The sequence below is a fragment of the Hippopotamus amphibius genome, chromosome 12, assembly GCF_030028045.1.
Source record: "Hippopotamus amphibius kiboko isolate mHipAmp2 chromosome 12, mHipAmp2.hap2, whole genome shotgun sequence".
Lineage (NCBI taxonomy): Eukaryota > Metazoa > Chordata > Mammalia > Artiodactyla > Hippopotamidae > Hippopotamus > Hippopotamus amphibius.
The window spans coordinates 45623736-45643689 of record NC_080197.1 but is presented as its reverse complement, the minus strand read 5'-3'; the positions used below and the strand labels follow the sequence as shown (position 1 = coordinate 45643689).

Here is a 19954-nt window from a genome sequence, read left to right as displayed (position 1 = left end):
ACCTCAGAAGGCTTCATACTTCCTGCTCTGAACCTCTGCCATGCAGTCCTCCTTTACCAATTTTGGTCCCTAAATCCGGGCCTCTTCCTGAGTCCTTCAGAGAAACTTAACTGAGGGGGAAGAGGTGACTAGCAAGGCACTATCAGGTCGGAGAACCCCAGTCAGACAACTACTTTTAACACAATTTCAGCCACTTAACTTGTTCAAGAGGATCTTGGAGGGCTGGCACGTGAATCCAGAAGTCATTTCCAAGGGAACTGCTGCAGGCAAACAACCAACCGTCCAACAATCTTTTGAAACAAATCAGTTCTTTTGTTGGGAAACTATATACTTCATCATATTCTAATTTCCTTGAAAACTGGTCTTTACAGACTGAATTATACATCAACAGTTATTCATTACCTTCAAATGAAGCGGATCCTGCGTATCCCAGATCACCAAGCATCTTTTAGACGTTTTGTAAAATTCTGATATAATGAACCCTGTAATGTAATCATAAATATCACCTAATAAATTGAGAAAGGCAATTCATTTTCATATTTTTATTCCTCTGTCTTGTGAATAGATGAATTTAATTTTCTTTATTAAATCTTAAGAAAGTTACATTGCCTCTTAAGTATGATTAACATTGAGGCAGGGGAGATAGAGACAAAAGCGGATGTTTGCTGTTTTTATTTTATTCCTATTTGATTTGTGTCTTTTATAAATTCCAGGAAATTATTTCAAATCAAGTGGTACTTTATAAATAATAAATACTTATTAATGAATACATTTTTGTATCTTTATGATGAATGTAATAGATGTATCACGGTAAAGGCCTTAGGTTTCTCGTAGTTTCAAATTCCTCAAAGACTAAATCCTGCACCACCATAATCTGTTTTATTTCCAAATATAAGTACAGTAGGAGTTTCAGAGTTAATGCCCACGTTTTAGTTAGTATTACTACGTAACTACTGCATAACCAGTTGTAATAACCGGTTGTAACTGGTATGCCTGAGGCTTCTGATGTAGAGATTTTAAATCTCAAAAGGAAAAGGAGAACATTTTACAGCTTTATTTATTAGTCTCTTCCTGCTGTTTGTTCTTGCCAGGAATTCTGGTGAAAAACATTATTTAAAAATTGATTTATGTGAAAAAAAAGATTTTTAATGTTACCTTCACTTTACTTTCAAGATCACTTTTTCTTGACTATAAAAATTATAATCACCACAAATATTTTAAAATACAGAAAGTCTTAAAGAAAATAAAAATCATCTAAAATTCTGACACCACGATGTAATGACTGCTTGTATTTTGGTGTATATTTTGCTCTTCTTTTTCCACTATTAAAAAGTGTGTGTGTGTGTGTGTGTGTGTGTGTGTAAGGAATACATATATAATGCACAAAAGTTTGCATCATACTTGCAAACTATCCTATAACCAGCTTTTTTACTTGCTTACTAATATGTTGAGAGCATTTGTATTTGCTTGACAAGAGTTGTGAATATTTTTAGAAACTCTTCTAAATTTGCTCTTGTTCAGCAAAGAACTATTCATTGAAAGCATTATTTTTAATGGGCACAGAATATTCAAATACTATCGTGTATTTAAGCAGTTGCTTACTGTTGCTCATACTTAAAGATGATTTTTTTTCTCCCATAAACAACACAACAGTGAGAAAGTGTTTTTGTACATAGATTTTGTATACATTTCCGATGCTCTAGAAATGTATCGCAAAGTTCTTTTTCGTCAAACCATGCAAGAATACTCTTACCTCCAACCCTCTACAGCTTTGCTTATTATCATTTTCTTAGTCCTGAACCCTTTACATGCTTTTTGAAAAGCTTATTTAATGGCTTAATGAAAATGGAGGTATTTTTAGCAAATGGGGAAATTGTCATTAATGATGCAATATATCAGTGTCAAATTAAACTCTTACTTGAAGTAAAGCCATTTAAAGGCTCTAGATGCTCTACTGTAGCTGTCCATCTGTTTTTGGAAATCTAAGGATTACCTTATTTAAAGATTGATGAGCAGGACATTGAAATGTGCTTGACGGAGTCAACTAATTGACTTTCCATCAGTGCAATTTTTGCCTCAACCCTCTGTGTTCTGGGAAACAACCTTGGTTGCTCTCAACATGGGGTCATTTAAGGCCATGGGTGATTTGGTTTAATGGGATTTGTATGGTTGGATAGGGAAAGGATTAATTCTTTATGGAACTTTTTTGTTGTAAGGTGGAAGGTAAAGATAGAAGTTTCACTTAAAATCCATAACTGAGCCTGTGGTGCATGTTTGTTGACTTGAAAGCCCTATGTTATCAAGTGCAAGCATTGCTTTTTCAAACGAATTCATTTGTTCACAAATAGAAACAAAAAGTGGAGAAAGTCTTGGTTGTCTTGGGGGGAAGCTACGGGGTTTATTTAAAGTTCATATTTATTGCTGAGGTGCAAAATTGTGAAATGGCATTTGGATCCAGGGGAAAGATACACTGTAGAAATCGCTTTACCTTTCAAAAGGGCTTTGAAATAGAAGGATAGGAGTTATCTGAATTCATTTCTAGATGACCTTCCATTCTACTTTTTTTTCAGTCTTTCTTTGATTCAGTTGAACAAACGTATGTTGAATGCCCATCCCTTCAAGGCAGAACTGTCCCTTCTCTTTTTCAGCTTGACTTGGCAGCTTGCCATGCCCAGCTTCAGTGGGACCACTCTATGTGTTTCCTTGGGCTGCTGTTAAAAAATTAGCACAAACTAGTGGCTGAAAGCAACAGGAATTTATTCTCTCCTTGTTCTGGAGGCCAGAAGTCTGAAATCAAGGTGTCTGCAAGACCATACACCCTCCAGGCTGGAGGGAAGAATCTGCTCCTTGCCTCTTCCAGCTTCTGGTGACTGTCAACACTACTTGCCTCACGGCCGCATCCCTCCAATCTCTGCCTCTGTGGTCACATTGCCTCCCCTTCCATTCATGTCAGATCTACCTCTGCCTCCCTTTTATAAGGACACTTGTGATAGCATTTAGGGCCCGCTGGGAAGATCCAAGAGAATCTCTCCATCTTCAAGATCCTTAACTTAATCCCATCTGCAAAGTGCTTTTTTGCCGTATAAGGTAACATTTATAGTTTTCAGAGATTAGGATATATGTATCTTTTGGGGGTCAGTTGTGATTCAGCCTACCATTCCCAGGACCTTAAATATACCTGATTTCATGTACATCTCCCTGTCTGCTCTCTACCAGAACATGAGACATAGGTCCAGAAACAAAAAATTATTTACCAAAGTTTTAATCCAGCTGGCCTAGGGGAGCAGAGTTGAATCCACAATTGAGCCAGCATACCTGGGATAGGTGGTCCGGTGAGTTTTGAAGACCACTCTCTAGGTCTAGCCAGGGAGAGCAGACAGCAGATCTAAAGATGCAGGGGCAGAGCAGATCAGCAAACAATGAGCTGCCCTTCCTCAGTTTAGCCCAACTGAATAGGTGAGTGGATGGAAGACCATCTTCCTGGGTGATCGGCACATCCTACTCAAGTACTTGGGTACCCACAGCCAACTTGAGCTCCCTGGTGGTCCTCCCCACCAATGCTTTTAGTCTCATCGTCTTCTTGAGAAGGAGCTTTTTGCTGCTTACTCTGAAACGGGGTCTTCTAGGGACTCCCCCACTCTCTCATCCCCTCCCTGCAGTCCAGGGAGTTTTTTCTCTGCAGCCAGTGTAACAGCTAATCCATTCCAGTTGCATAAGAATTTAGAAACAATGCGACTATTTAAAAGCCCACTGGCCTCCTTCCAGTAGCTGCTCAAGGTGTTTACTCTGGAAAAGGTACCGAGTTATATATCCATCCTTGTGTAAATTCTCCTTCATTTCCCGGGTTTCTGAAGAAGGACCCTTTCCTGTGGGCTCTGTGGGGTGAGGTGATGTTCTTCCAGGAGACAGCTGAACCTTGAAGTAGCTTGTAAATGAGGGCTTAGATGGCAAGCCAGAGAATTTGTGAAGGGGAGTTTTTGGCATGGCAGTGAAAGCATTTTGTTTTCTGTTTGTTTTTTGTTTTTTATCAGTTGGGGGAGGGGGGCTTTGAGATCATTGCAAAAAGGACATAGTTAAAGAGTGGCCAGTTCCCTGCTCCCTGACTCTTAAAAGAAGTGACTATTTGTCTCTTTAACTTTCTCTGGAGTCAGCTGGACTGTGACACATACTTTCTTTTATTCCCATTTAAAACTCAATTACCTAGATCAAACCGCTATTAAACATGACTGGCTGGGTCAGTGTTTTCTGGTGTGTAGATCATAGCTGTACCTTCTACATAAAATAAGCCAGCCGCTGCCCCTAGTAGCAGACCTGAGGAAGTATTTCAGAGACAGTGCAAGGAGCGGTCCCTCTCCCCTCAACCTCATTTAAAATTGGGAAAATTCAGGATACTCCAGTGTCATTTTTCGGAAATGCCATTTACCTTGTTCAGAAACCCGAAGCTCTGAAAACGTAAGCAGTGAATTGAGCTCCTACTTCCACTGCCAAGCTCTAGAGATTAAGGTCAAAATTACCCTCCTCTTTGCATTAGCCCCCATCAACGTCCTTCATATCATGAGACCATTATGATGAAATTAGTACCCAAGGTAGACATGAATATTTTAGTAATAAGGATAGTAGTGAAACTGGAGAGGCATCATGTACTGAGGACATCTGCCGTGTGTCCTTTTACTGAAAAGATCCTGGGAGAACCAGAGTTAAACCCATGAAAGATGATGCAAGTTGATATAGCTGTCTTTTCATTTTCATTTTTGGAGTGAGTCTTTCATATCAAAAGCCCCTTGTTGCTATTTCCTTTAAAATAAAACCAAAGGAAATATTGAAAGGGATTGGTTGGCAGAAGTGGAAAGATCATAGGACACGTAGAGGTCTGCAGAGGAGAGGTGTTTTGCCCGCCGGAGAGGCCGCCATGTTGTTTTTCATCCGTCTTCAATGCTGACACTTAGGTCCCTGTAGTTGACTTGTCTTATTATAGATCACTGAACAACATGGCCGTGACAGCCTGAGGGGGGTCTGCATGTCTGTTTTTCTCTGCAGATCATAAACAACATAGAAGGCAGGAATGCACATCATTGCACTAAAAGCTTGCTTCGACATTGCCTTGGGTAAAGGGGCTGTGTGTGTGGACACTGAGAAATGGGCAGATGGATAAGAACAGAGAAGCAGAGAGAGGAAGAGAGACCCAATCACAGCCACTGTGGGAGATTGAGACATGGACCAGCCTACTTGCGGATGGACTCTCTTCTCCCGCTGGCGTGGCTTGTCCGCCTCGGCTTTCCATGGGATGCCTTGGTACTGGTGAATGGAGGGCTGCTTCCCGCCTCATCTGGGCTGGTTAGAATGCCCTTCATGCTTTCATCAGTTTTTAGCCTGATCAGTAGTAAATATTGGAGTAGTTCCTCTTTCAAACAGCAACGGTTGCCATGTGAAGAAGCTATCTTGAAACGTGACCTAATGTGCTCTTCGTCTGCTTTAAATTATTTAGGACTGAAGATTCATGTGTCTCCCTATCTGTATGATTTAAACTTTTTTTTTCTTTTCGAAATTTGCTTTCTTTTTTATTTAGACAAGTAGCACGTGAATACAGAAATTTAGCCGTAGAGTAAAAAAGGTCCAGGACAGAGAGAACATGAACGATATCTTGATTTTCAGCCCCAAGCTTTGTTCCCTCCCCAGAAGTAAGCAGAGTCATAAATTTGCAAGGTTCTTTTCAAACTTTTTAATAATTTCTTTAGATGCACGTATATGTATCTAGAGAAATATATGCTTTTGTCTTGTGTGTGTGTGCATGTTTTTACATAAATGGTACTACACTGTTCATGCCATTCTGTAGCTGTGTATTTAGGTAAATGGTGTCACGCTGTTCCTGTTTCATATCATTACGTGGCTTCCTGTGAAAATGTGGTTTTCATTTAATGGTATGTATTAGAGAGTTTTCACGTTCAGCTTCACATCATCTTGAAATGTGTGCACTATTAGACTTTGCTCCTTAGTGAATCACATTGATTTGTTTTCAGTGTGGAAACATCCCAAATTATTCTTTCAATACCTTTCTGGAATAGATTGGTTCATATTTTATCAGAGATTTCTCTCTGTAAGAATGAGCTCTAAGGTTGGTTGGTTTGTTTCTTATTAACCCTTTGTGGTGTCAGTGTCAGAGTCTGATAAGGGACTTGTGAAATGAGTTGAGTAGTAGTTTTATTTTATTCTAGTCTAGTCTAGTCTAGTCTATTTATTTTTATGTTCTGGAAAAATGTAGGTATACAGGGTTTATCTCGTCCTTGAAGATTTGGTAGAACTCACCTGTAAAACCTTCTGGGCCTAATCTTTGACTATTTTTTCAATTTCTTCCAAGATCTCTGGTCTAAGTGTTCTGCTCAATTTGTTGAGCCAAATTTATCTTAACTTTGAAAAACACCCACTTTAAGTTTTCACGTATTTTGGTTAAAGCTATACACAGCATATCTTGCAGTGGTCCCCTTCTCTTTGTGTTTATATTCCACCTTTCATCGTGGACATTGTGAGTTTACGGTTCTTCCTCATCCTCCTTCCTACCCCATCTCTCTCTCTCTATCTCTCTCGCCAACACTTGCCAAATTTTATCTAGAATATGCATATTCAGAAAATAATTTACTTTTACCCATCATTGTTTTACTATTTGAGGCTACATATTATATATCTAGGTATCGATCTTTCATTTCTAAGAAGTTTATAATTTCCGCTTTGACTATCCTGCTCAACTCAAGAATTATTTAGAAGTTTGTGTGCAGGTTTGTGTTTAATTCCTGTGTGTGTGGATTTTATACACTCTCTGTCATTAATTTATAAGTTGGCCTAGTTGTGATTAGTAAACATGGCCACCTTCATTTCTGACTCTTGAAAAATGCTGAGATGTTCTCTGTGACCTAATCATGATTAGATTTTGAGATTGTTATATGTGTAGGGGGTAGCTGGATACAAAGAGAGAATGAAGGAAAGATTTATATGGGGGAGACAGGGACCTAAACTCATTAGTTAATGTATTTAAATTATGTTAACTTGAGTCATTGAAATTGTTTTGGTTAAATTTGTAAGAATGATATTCAAATCCTCAAGATTCTTCCATTAATCTCTGAGGATCATTATCTCCTAATATGATTGTGACTTTGCCAGTTTCTCTTTGTATTTTCAGTTTTTCAATGTATGTTTTGATGCCATGTGGTCACATATTGAAGTTAATGACTGTTAAATAATTTTGAGCACCCCTTCTCTTAATATAACTTATCACTATGTCTTGCTTTTTTCCTTGAAGTCTATTTTGTTTAACATTATTAGTGTTACATGTGCTCCCTTCCCAGCATGTGACTGTTATATGTTCTTTTCACCCCTTCATTTTCAAACTTCCTACATAGTTTTTATTTTATAAATATTTCTGGTAAACAACCATAATGTTGCCTAATTTGAAAGCCTCTGTTTTTTATAAATGAATGTAGCCAATTCATATTTATTATAGTTAGTAATATATTGTCATTTTATTTTGTGTTTTCCATTTATAGTGTGTTCATTTATTTATTTATTTATTTATTTATTTGGCTGCATTGGGTCTTCATTGCTACACGCGGGCTTTCTCTAATTGTGAAGAGTGGGGACTACTCTTCATTGTGGTGCACAAGCTTCTCAGTGAGGTGGCTTCTCTTGTTGCAGAGCATGGGCTCTAGGCTTGCAGGCTTCAGTAGTTGTGGCACTTGGGCTCAGTAGTTGTGGCTTGCAGGCTTTAGCGCTCAGGCTCAGTAGTTGTGGTGCACGGGCTTAGTTGCTCTGCGGCATGTGGGATCTTCCCTGACTAGGCGTTGAACCCATGTCCCTACATTGGCAGGCAGATTCTTAACCACTCGACCACCAGGGAAGTCCTACTTTCTATCTTCTTTCCTTCCTTCCATCCTTCCTTTTATCCTTCCTTTCCTTCTTTCTTTCTTTCTTTCTTTCTCTCACTGTTACTTCCTGTGTCTTTTATGTCTCTGTATTTCTTTTTCTTCTTGGCAGAACATATAATACATTAAATCTTTCCAAGTATGTTATTAAATCTTTTTGATACCTTGCAAGTCTGTAAATATCTAACTTTCTCCTAAAAGTATAACCCTCATTCGACTGGTTACAGAGTTTCGAGTCTGAAGTTATTTTCGCTCAGAATTTTGCAGTCATTGCCCATGTCTTCTCATGTGTAACACAGCTGACGCTGTCCTGATTCCATGCTGATCCATACAACTCTAAATTCTCTTCTCTCAATGCATCTCTGAGAAATTTTGTAACTTCTCTTTGTATTGTTTGTTCTCAGTCATTTCAAGGTATGTTTAGGTATACTGCCTGCATCAGTGGATTTTTTCATATTAAGGACACAGATATTCAGATTTCAGAAATGTTCTTCTACTGTTGCTTTAATTATTCCCATCCTTCCATTGGCTTTACTTTCTCTCCTTCTAATAGAAGAAGTTTTTGTATTAGGTGGTTTTTGAACCTTCTGTTTCCATTTTTCAGCTCTCTAAATTTTTCAGTCATGCTTTCTGTTTCTTTTTGTATTGCATTCTGTGAGAATTCCTTGGCTCAGCACTTCATCTGAATTCTCTTTACAGTTCAGCTCACCTATTTATTAAGAGTTTGATTTCAATAATCTTTTTTTTTTTTAATTTCCGAATCTGTAGTTAATTGTATTTGGGGAACAGAATGCATTCTTTCCTCCTTCTGGGGGTATCAGCCATCCTTAAGGCAAAGCCAGGTTCTGTTTGTCCTGTTAACTCTAGGTTCTTCGGTGATGGTTCTCCTGTTTATTGTGTTTGGTGTCTGTCTTCCGTGCTGTTGGCATTGCTCAAACATTTGATAATTCTTGCTGTGTGCTCACCTTTTCATTTAAGATGCCCTGCTTACAGCTACTGCATGCACACCATGGTGCAGGATGCTAAGAAGGGTGGGTAAAAGGAACACCCGGTTCTTCCTAAGTGCAGGCAACCACCCTGGACAATGCCAGTTTCTCTTCAATGTCATGCTCACTGCCTGTGCTAGAAAGCAGACTTTCTTTTGTTCCCTGCATGGCCCAAGTGAGGAGTGGGTGAGCGAGGGCTAAAGAGAGGAGCAAGAGCAGTAAAAATTCCAGCTACTCCTACTCCTCTGTGACCAATCAAATATTAGTGTAATTTTTAGGAGAACATATAGGTATTTACAGACTTACAAGGTATCGAAAAGATTTAAAAACCTACTCTGAAAGATTTAATGTATTATATATTCTGTCAAGAAGAAAAAGAAATATAGAGAAATAAGAGATATGGGAAGTAATTGTGAGAGAAAGAAAGAAAGAAAAGAAAGAAAGAAAGAGAAAGAAAGAAAGAAATGGGCAAAGTTTGCTCTTAAGTCTTCTGTGCTATGCAAAAAGAAAAAAAAGTAAAAAGAAAAGAAAAAGATAAATTACAATCTAGCATCCAAATCCCAGATTATATCAGTACAGGAGGTGCTGGGGGGGAAGGAAATATGGAATAAAAGGAGGTAAAAACATTTCAGGGCGTGAAATATAGGTATATAAAATTCTAGATATTGGCAGAAAAATAGAAGATCAATTATGAGTGTTAAAAATTTAAGAATTTTCCTAAATAGAAAACTAAAAACAGAAAGTATAACTTGCAAATGAGGAAGAAAAAAATAGATATGAGCCCCCTTTAAAAAGAAAACAGAAAAAAGGTATGGGAAGGGAGGGAAAAACGGCCTAGTGGAGGTTTGTATAACCACTTGCTCTTTGCTGCAGACCTCTCCTATATATAGGTTTAGGTGTGCGGTTTCTTTCTTTTATCCAGACATCAGATTTTATGTGTAAAATTGTTTTATCGGACTTGAATAGGAAAGGGGAAGCTTCCCAAATGATCACCTCTGTTATTTCTTGATGATGTTATTTCATCAGGCTTAGAGACCTGGAGAAGGGATTCAGGGTCAGATGAAGGGAAGAAGGAAAGAAAAAAAAGACAATTTATGGACTTAGTCCATGTGTATGAAGAACAGCTTTTGCAAATACAAAAATATAAAGTGATTAACCTTTGATCTTCACTTATTTTTTTAATTGTGTACACTAATGAAATATTCTTTTTCATTTTTAGGTCTCGTATATAATCATGGCCAAGCCTTATGAATTCAATTGGCAGAAGGAAGTTCCTTCATTTTTGCAAGAAGGAGCAGTTTTTGACAGATATGAAGAGGTAAAGAAGTGTTATTAATCTTTTCTCTCAAAGCATTCTTATAATTACTTCAATTTAATTACAGTATTGAGTAAACAGTCTTTGACATAAGTAAGAACATCTTGGAGATTTATAAGTTGGAATAGTTGGAAAGAGTCAAAGTTATGAGATATAATAATAATGATAATGATATTATAATTTATTGAGCACTCTCCCTGTGCCAGACATAATAATGATGACACTGTAAATTATCGTGTGCTTACTGTGTGCCAGAGAAGTTTCTAAGCACTTCCTGTGTAGTATTTGTTCAATTCTTTATAGTAACCTTATAAGCTCATTGCCATCATTATGCTCGTTTTACAGATGAGTTTCCTGGAGTAATAGTTTTTGCTTAATGAAGTGCTTCGGGCAGGCTTTACTCATAAAACTTTCTATTTGTCATAAATGTAGCAGTGATTGTGTTGCAGAAATCGGTCCATGGAGAAACCAAGCACCACACTCGGAGGGTTGGAGAACTCAGGTTTATTAAGCCGGTGGCCCCAGACAAGCTAATGCTCCAAAGTTCTGGGCCCCGAGCTCAGGGTGAGCTTTACTTTTATAGTGCACATGTTTACAGAGCATGGAAGTTTCCAAACAGAAACTTACAAGAGCAGGTGCAGAACATTCCATTTTTTTAGCAAAACATCATAAAGTTACATTGGATTGTTAGGTCATCCTGTTTTTCTCCCAGCAGCAAGCATATTTCAGGAAAGCAAAACAAGCATGGAGTTATTTTTAGCTGAGTGTAAGTTTCTAACTTTCCTCTTCAATCCCCCCTCTTGATGCCCCTTAAATCTTATAAGGCATCAACTTCTTGATCTTGTAAGCCCAGGGGATGATAACCTCTTAGGGCTAGGAGACGTGCAGTGGCCCTCCTATCCGCGGTGGCCTCAGCTAGGCTGGAAACTACCCTCATGAATAAGGGCAAGAGGCAGGGTAAAAGGAGATAAGTCCCAAGGGGGAGTAGGACTATTCCTGCAAGTGTTTTGAATCCCCCTAGATAAGAAAACCAACCCCCAAATAGTTCTCTGGGATTCCATTACCTTTGGGTAGATTATAGCCAACACAACCCCTTATGTTTAGCCTATAGAAAACATCAAGGCCAGTGGTGCAACCAATCCTTACAAGACAGGGTGTCATCGTAACCCTGACCCTCAGATATCCCTCGTTGAATTCCTCAAGCTTTCACCATGCTTAGACCAGTCAGCCCTGGAGTGGCTGGAGCAGGGTCGAAGATCTCAGACGGGACTCGGTTGTCTCCGTAGGAAGACCTGAAGCGGCTGGTTTGGATGAGCTTTGGCAGTCCAGGTCCCTCACCCTTCTAGAGGTGCTGCTCTCTTCACCCGGATGTGGTGGATCCACGGGGTGACTCCTGTAACTTTAACAGCAGTAGGGTTGCCAGGACGACCATATGAGGGCCAGTCCAAACTGGCTGAAGTGGTCCCTTCCTCCAATCTTTTACCCATACCTCATCTCCTGGCTGACAGGGATGAACCCAATTGCCCATGGGAATGGGAGCCCTTCTAAGGTCTCTCGAGTGATACAGCAGAAGACCTTTCCCAGGACCTGGAGGTGTTGAGACATCTCCAGGTCTGCTAGTTGTTGGGGGTCTCCCTTGAGCTTCCCTATCCCTGGAGGGGATCCCATATAAGATCTCAAAGGGAGAATACCCTGAGGACCTCTTGGTGCATCGGGCTCGAAGTAAGGCTAGGGGTAGCATGTTGACCCAAGGTAATTGGGTCTCCTGACAGAGCTTAGCTAATGTAGTCTTGAGGGTCCAATTCATGCACTCGACGTTCCCTGAGCTTTGTGGCCTGTAAGCAGTGTGGAGCTTCCTTTTGACTCTCAGTGTCTTGGACAAAATCTGAACTATCTCAGACACAAAGGCTGGCCCATTGTCAGACCCTATGGAGAGAGGTAGCCCATATCTGGGGATTATGTCTCTTAGTAGGGCCTTGGCCACCTCTCGTGCCCGTTCAGTGTGGATGGGGTAGGCCTCAGCCCACCCCGAGTAGGTGCAGACTATCACAAGCAAATACTTATTGCCTCGGTAAGGCTTGACTTCAGTAAAGTCCACTTCTAAACCTTCAAAGGGAAATGTCCCAACTGTCAGCACCCCTGGGCTGGGTCTTGGTCTTTGGCTGGCATTGTTTCGTGTACAAGTCACGCACCTAGCACTGATCTGGGCACATAGGGTTGGGAGCTTAGGAACGAAATAGTAGCGGCTCAGTAGACTTTCTAGTGCAGTTTTCCCTAAGTGAGTTGTCTCGTGGTGTTGCTTCACCAGCTGGACTGCTGTAGCACTGGGGACAAAGAGTCTTTGGTCTGGAAGCTTCCACCAGTCCTCTTTTCCTTTAGTTCCTCCCTCACCTAAAGCCCATTGATCTTCTTTGGTATACCTCGGGGACGGGGGCAATTCTGGTGCCAAGAGGACCTTAGAAATCGGCTCTGGACCCAATGTGGGACTCGGTTGGGTCGCCGCCTCCCTGGCTGCCTGGTCAGCCAATCGATTTCCTTTGCTGACTGGATCAGTTCCTTTCTGGTGGCCTTTGCAATGGATGACTGCCACCTGGGAAGGCTTCCAAATTACCTCTAACAGCTAAAGGATTTCTTCTCTGTTTCTGATCCCTTTTCCCTCTGCTGTTAGTCATCCCCTTTCTTTATAGATGGCTCCATGAACATGCAAAGTAGCAAAGGCATACCTTGAGTCTGCGTAGATGTTGGCTCACTTCCCTTCGGTGTGCCTCAGTGCCTGGATGAGTGCCCACAGCTCAGCCCGTTGTGCCGACCACCCCTGTGGCAAGGCCTCAGCCTTTATTATCTCATCTGTTGTTGTTATTGTATAGCCTGCTTTCCGTTGTCCTTTCTGGATGAAACTGCTTCTGTCAGTGGACAGTTCCAGTTCTGGGTTCCAGAGGGGAGTGTCCGTCAGGTCTGGCCTGCTCGAGTAGATTTCATCTAGGACATCTTCACAGTCATGATCAGGGGTTCCTGCCTGCATAGGTAAGAAGGTGGCAGGATTCAGCGTCCGCACAGTCTCAAGGCAGACCTGTGGGTTTTTGCAGAGCAGTCCTTGATAGTGAGTCATTCTGGTGTTGGTCAGCCATTTATGTCCCTAGCTGTTCATCAGCCTGGTAACAGCATGGGGAACTTTCACATTTATATTCTGTCCCAGTGTAAGCTTGTCTGCTTCTCTGACCAGGACCACTGTAGCAGCTAATGCCCAGAGATGTGGCGGCCATCCTGCAGCCACAGGATCCAGTCGTTAGGACTGATATGCAACCAGGTGCTGCCATGGCCCAACTGTTTGTGTGAGGACCCCCAGTACAGTATGATCTTTCTCATGCACGAAGAGGTTAAAGTCCTGTGTCACATCTGGCAGCTCTAATGCTGGAGCGCTGGTTAAGAGTCTCTTTATATTCTTGAAGGCTTTTTCTTGTTTAAGCCCCCACTCTAGGGGGTCCTTACCAGACCCTGCCGTGGCCTCCTACAATGGCTTGGCAGTTTCAGAGAAACCCGGTATCCAGATCCAGCAGAATCCAGCAGCCCCGAGGAACTCACAGACCTCTTTCTTGGTGCTTGGCCAAGGTATTGAACAGATGGTTTGCTTCCTTTCATGTCCGAGCGCCCAATGCCCTCTCGATATGACAAACCCAAGGTACTTGACCTCCTATCTGCAGATCTGCGCCTTTTTCCATGACACCTTGTACCCCATGGTGGAGAGTAGGGCCAATAGGGCTTTGGTGCCTTTCCAGCAGTCCTCTTGGGTGGGACTGGCTAGCAACAGGTCATCTACATACTGGAGTAGGGTGCCGTTCAAGGTTTCTCCTGGGATGGCAGCAAGATCCGCAGCCAGTCCTTCACCAAACAAGGTAGGTGAGTTTTTGAAGCCTTGTGGCAGTCGGATCCAAGTCAGCTGTGTCTTTCTCCCAGTGTATGGGTCATCCCATTCAAAGGCAAACAAGGGCTGGCTGGCTAGTGATAGCTGGAGGCAAATGAAGGCATCCTTGAGATCGAGGCAGGTGAACCAGCTCACTTGGGTGGGTAAGAGGCTCAGGAGGGTGTAAGGGTTCAGGACCACTGGATGGATGGTGATCACTGCGTTGTTGACGGCACGGAGGTCCTGGACGGGGCGATAGTCGTTCCCTCCAGGCTTCATGACTGGTAGGAGCGGAGTGTTCCAGGGAGACTGACACTCAATCAGAATTCTGGCGTCACGCAGGCATTGGATGTGGTCCTGAATTCCCAAACATGCCTCTCGTGGTACTGGATATTACCTCTGCCTGACAGGAGTGGCCCCTGGCCTCAGGTCCACTACTATGGGTGCATGGGTTTTGGCCAAACCTAGGGGCCCCTTTTCTGCCCAGACAGCAGGGAACTCTTCTATCAGGCTAGTTGGATTCGTTTGTTCTCTTTCTGAAGAATAGAGACACCATTCATCTTCCCTGGGCATGGTCACAGCCATTATCAGAGCTGGTTGGCTCCCCAGGGTGAGGCTTGCAGGCTTCCTGGGGACAAAGGTGATCTGTGCCCCAAGCTTTGTCAGCACATCTCTGCCCAGCAAAGGAATGGGGCACTCTGGTAAGTACAGGAATTCATGAGTCACTAGGTGGCCCCCTAGCTGACATGAGTGGGCCTTGCAGAACGAGCGGGCAGCCCTGTCCCCTGTGGCCCCAATGATAGTTGCTGTTCGACCTGTCAGGGGAGCCACAGCTGTGGTTACCACAGAGTGTTCAGCTCCAGTATCCACCATAAAAGTCACTGATTGGCCCCCTACTTTCATTGCGATCATAGGCTCCAGGGGACCCAGGATCAGGGAGCCTGGTCCTCCCTATCCCGATCCTACTCCAGCCAGGCCGATAAGGTCTTGGGCGGCTGGCTCAGGCTGGTACCTTCCTCTGCTGGGTCGACTGAACTTCTTTGACCTTTCAGCTGTCCCTCTACGATGGGGACATTCATTCTTCCAGTGTCCTGTCTCTTTGCAGTAGGCGCACTGGTCGTGACATAGTGGCGGTCTCCTCTTGGCTTCCCCTTTCCACAGGGGAGCAGCCTGCTTTACCGGACCTGGGTTCCCCAGTGCGGCAACCAGCAGGGACACCTTCTGCTTCTTGTGCTTGTCAGCCACATTTTGAGCTTCTTGGTCGCGGTTCACAAACACCTTGTTTGCAACTTCCAGCAGCTGGGTGGCATTCATTCCAGAAAAGCCCTCAAGCTTCCAAAGCTTGCGGCGGATGTCAGCATGAGACCAGGCCACAAAACCCATGTTGACCATGAGTTGTTTTTCCCGTGCTTCAGGGTCAAAAGGGGGTATACACCCAGAACGCCTCACACAGTCTCTCACAGAACTCCATGGGTGATTCATCTGGCTTTTGGTGCACTTCTGTTGTCTTGAACATGTTGGTTGGTTTTCTGGCTCCTGCCCTCAGTCCTTGCAGCAGGGCTTGTCGGTATTTATCAAGGAAGTCCTTCCCGTCCGGGGCGTTGAAGTCCCAGTTGGGTTGATCGTCCGGTACAGCCCCCAGGGCCCAGGCTGCAGGATCTACTGTACCAGGTGGTGCCTGCTCTTGGAGCCATTTCTGTGCCTCTGACAGGATCCGGCAGTGTTCCTCGGTGTTGAAGAGAGTCAGGAAGAGATGGTGACAATCATCCCAGGTAAGTTGGTGGGTGTAAAAAATGGACTCAAGGTGGTCAATCATTGCTTGTGCCTTCTCCGAATAGGATGGGGTGTGGTGTTTCCAGTTGAGAATGTCGGTGGTGCTGAAGGGCTGATAATAAAGGACCGGGCATCCTGGCTAGACGGAGCCATCCTCATTGACCTGGGGAGGGCCTTGGGCCTCTCGCAGGGGCATCTACAGAACTATGGGCTTTTGAGCTGGTTGGTTAGCCAAGCAAAGTCGCTGCGGGCTTGGAGGGCACCCTGGATTTGGAGGCGGTGGAAACATAGATGGCAGAGGGCTGTCTGGCAAAGGGTGAGGAGGCTAAACGGGAACTGGTGGAGCAGCTGGCATATAGGGTAGAGGCACAGGGGGCTCTTCTTCAGGGTCTGCTTGGTGGATAACCTTTGCCAGCTTTTCTTTGCTTGTCCTCGGAGCCGGTTGGGCCACGAGGATCCTACACTGTCCCTGCCTGTTTGCACAGAACCGAATCCAAGGAGGCAGCTGAATGGTGATTTGCAGCCAGGAATCTATGTATGGAAACTGGTCTGGGTGCCCGGGGGTCCCTGTCACCACTCAGTACACAGCTCTAACCATAGGAAGGTCTAGAGTACCCTCTGTGGGCCATCCCACCCCACAGGTGGGCCATTCTAACTTGCACAGGGTGTGGAGCTTTCCCGAGATCATCTTAACCCCACAGTCTCTGGAAAAACCTTTCTTAAAGTTTTTCATCATACAATCCAAAACAGTCAGCCCAGAGGAATGTCCCCTCACATTGACAAGTGTAATCTACCTCTTTGACCAGGGAGGAGAGGGGCACACACGGGAAGGGCCTTGTCTTAGGGCCTTATAACCCAGGTAGTGCTGATGTTGCTACTTCTGGAAAGCCCAGTATTCCCAGACAGCACGAGTACGTGCCTCCTTAAAGATGGGCCTGATCATTAAATGTCTCAGGGAGACAGGGCTAAAAAGAGGCGGTCTCTTGTAATGGGATTTGTGGAGGAGTTACTTCAGGTGGGGCTCCAGAGGGGGTCTGGGGTGATTGACCCTCTTGTGGGCACTGAGCAGGCAGGGGGAGCAATTATGCATACTCTTTGCCTAAGTGAAGAGCCTGGAATCCTTGGGGAATCAGGGGATTATGAAGGAAAGGTGACAGAGGAAGGCAGCCTGGTAATGAGAATCCGAAAGTATACAAGAACACGTCAGAGTTTGCCGCTCTGCACAGACTGGTCCAGGGGACCAAGAGGGAGGGAGGTACAAATCTGTCTGGCAAATGGGGCAAGTGTTTTGGGGAAAACCTAATTTCTCAATAAGTCGGCTCAAAGAGTCAGCTGATGGAAGAGGAGAGTAAGCCTTAAAATTTTAAGAAAATAATCTTGGCAGAGGGCCCTAGGGCAAAAGGGCCATTTGGACATACACGATAGCTAAATCAAATCAGTAATCAATTGTCTCCCCTCCTCTGTCTATTCTGTCCTGTGTAGGTGTCACAAAAACAAAAAGGGTGGGTGTCCCCTCAGAAGAGGAGACCATTCAGGTGCCCACCTGGCTGCATGCCCATGGGGAACTTAGGTGCCTCTTAGCTTTGGTGGGCCAGTGTAAACTCCTGGCCTGGATTTGACTCACAGGGAGGGACTGGGTCCCCCAGAGACAGACACTGCCCTGAGCCGTATGAGGTCACCACAGAACCGCAGGTTAGGGTCCACTCAGACTCCATAGCCACAAAGGCCGTGGAGCCACACAATCACCCTGGAACAGGGACGAACCAGGGTGCTCACTCACACATACATTCAGACCAGAGTTTATCACAGTGCCTCCCTGCTCTGGGAAGGTCCCTAACTGGTGAGTGCCTCCCCTCTCTGGGAAGGTTCCTAACTGGTGGGTGCCTCCCTGCTCTGGGAAGGTCCCTAACTTGTGGTCTTCTTACTGAAGACCGTAGGAGGTGATCAAGCTCCTCTTCCATCCGGACACAGGACCTGACTGGGTTCAGTGCCCCAGGGCCTTACCTGATCCTGTGGCCATTCCTGGTGAGTTGGTCTATCCCTCCAATGAGTCCGGTCGGGGCCTGGCCACCTGGAAAGTCAGAGCACCGGTCTAAAAGAGAACCCGGAATACCGTCAGGTGGCGCGCCTCCTCCTTCGTCTTGGAGCTCCTTTGCTCCAACTCAGCCGAGCCACCGGTCTGGCAGCTCAAGGGGCCTGCATGGTTGGAATCTCACTGGGACCTCCAGAAATGTTGCAGAAATCTGTCCATCGAGAAACCAAGCACCAGAGGGCTGGAGAACTCAGGTTTATTAAGCCTGTGGCCCCAGATGAGCTAACGCTCCAAAGTTCTGGGCCCCGAGCTCAGGGTGAGATTTACTTTTATAGTGCACATGTTTACAGAGCATGGAAGTTTCCAAACAGAAACTTACAAGAGCAGGTGCAGAACAGTCCATTTTTTAGCAAAACGTCTTAAAGTTACATTGGATTGTTAGGTCATCCTGTTTTTCTGTTTTTTCTCAGTACAGCAAGCATATTTCACAAAAGCAAAACAAGCATGGAGTTATTTTTAGCTGAGTGTAAGTTTCTAACTTTCCTCTTCAGTTCAACTTCATGATGGTCACTTGCTTTGCTCATCTCGTTTATACACATCAGTTTGACCAAAGCTTTGCACACCTCTGCTTCTGTCATGTATCGCTTGTGGCCTTGCAAGGTGGCGATGGCTCCAGACTTTCCAGAAACCAGGGGCTTGGGGCCACCAGTCTGTTCAGAAGGTTTAGGTAGGAGAGTGGAAGCCTCCTTTGCATTGTTAATGCATTGTTTTTCTTAGATTTTACTTGAATTTGAGGTGACCTGGGGAGAGGTATATGATGAAACTGTTGCCTCGAAGGTGAAGTAAGATGCAAAACTTATTTCAGTCTTTAGGTAGAGTCAGAGCTGGTTCCTTTCAAAACCAGTGGAATGTGTGTGGCCTCTCGTGGTGGCCTCCCAAGGGTGCAGGTCATCTGGGCTTTTCATGAGGTCTCTGAGTGACACGACTCAGTAACTGATTGACTTGGTTCTTCCAAAATGTGTATCATAATACTCTCTAGATTCATACCATAGTTGCATTGTGTAAACAACTGAGAAAGGCAAAGGATGGACCCAAATGTGGTCACTATTCTTTGTACTGAATGCAAGCGTGGAGGTGACAGCTATCTATATGACTGAAACTTTACCGCTTCCCTGAAAAAACAGCATTCTGCTATAAGAAGAAAAAAAAACCCAGTTTTCCACTACCTGGAGGCAACTACTGTTAACTCTTTTAAATTAAAAATTATCAATATCAACAATTTGTTATAGTTCAAGCCTAATGCAAAGTAAATACACTTGACTACTTTCCTCCACCTTACACAACTTGGTGAAGAAGGTCAAGGGCTAGCTTAGATGCGTTTCGCACCCTTTTCCCCAGGTAAGCCAGGTGTAAGTTGAGTACCAGCGCCACCTTGATAATGGTCCTTGTCCTTCATTATGAGCTGCAAGAAACATCTCTCCCTGCATCTGCTAGAGTATCCCAAAAGATTTGCGGTTTTCTGAGGCAGTCTCCCAGGCTCTGGAAATCTATAGGACAATTAAAAAATACTTCCTGGCTTCCCGTTCCTCAGAGAAGGTCATTTTGGAGAGATTAAATGTAATCACTGGCTGAGTATCTCTTCTGCTATCATATAAGCAGAAACCTATTAGAGAAAGAGTGCTATATTGGATAAAGTGAAATGTGATTTGATGAACTGGAAGTTTATCATCATTGAATCATTTTTATTTCTCCTGATGTTTTTTTTAGTTATTAATCATCATAACTCCCTTATATTTAGAAAATACTGATGACTTGCACTTCTAAAGGTGTTTGCATTTCTTCCACGTTCCTCTGAAAATGAGGTAAAGCTAGAAGGATAGAAATCTTAGCAAGTATTAAATATAATCTCGCTAAGCTTTCAACTTTCTTAAGTGCTATTTTACTAGGATTATAAGCAAAAAATTTTTAGCTTCATAAAATAAGTATGTCCCTTCATAAAACATATCAAACTGGTGTTGACCTTAAAAATAAAACGGT

The 19954-nt window shown here is 43.5% G+C and overlaps 1 protein-coding gene across 1 annotated transcript in view; it reads left to right on the top strand.

The window, feature by feature from the left end:
* The window catches only part of PLCB4 (phospholipase C beta 4), a 265039-nt gene that overhangs the window by 82865 nt on the left and 162220 nt on the right, over positions 1 to 19954 (top strand). The window contains exon 2 of the mRNA XM_057703117.1: positions 10116 to 10214. Within this exon, the coding sequence (XP_057559100.1) occupies positions 10131 to 10214 (84 nt within the window). The 5' untranslated portion in view covers positions 10116 to 10130. The remainder of the gene's footprint in view (positions 1 to 10115; positions 10215 to 19954) is intronic.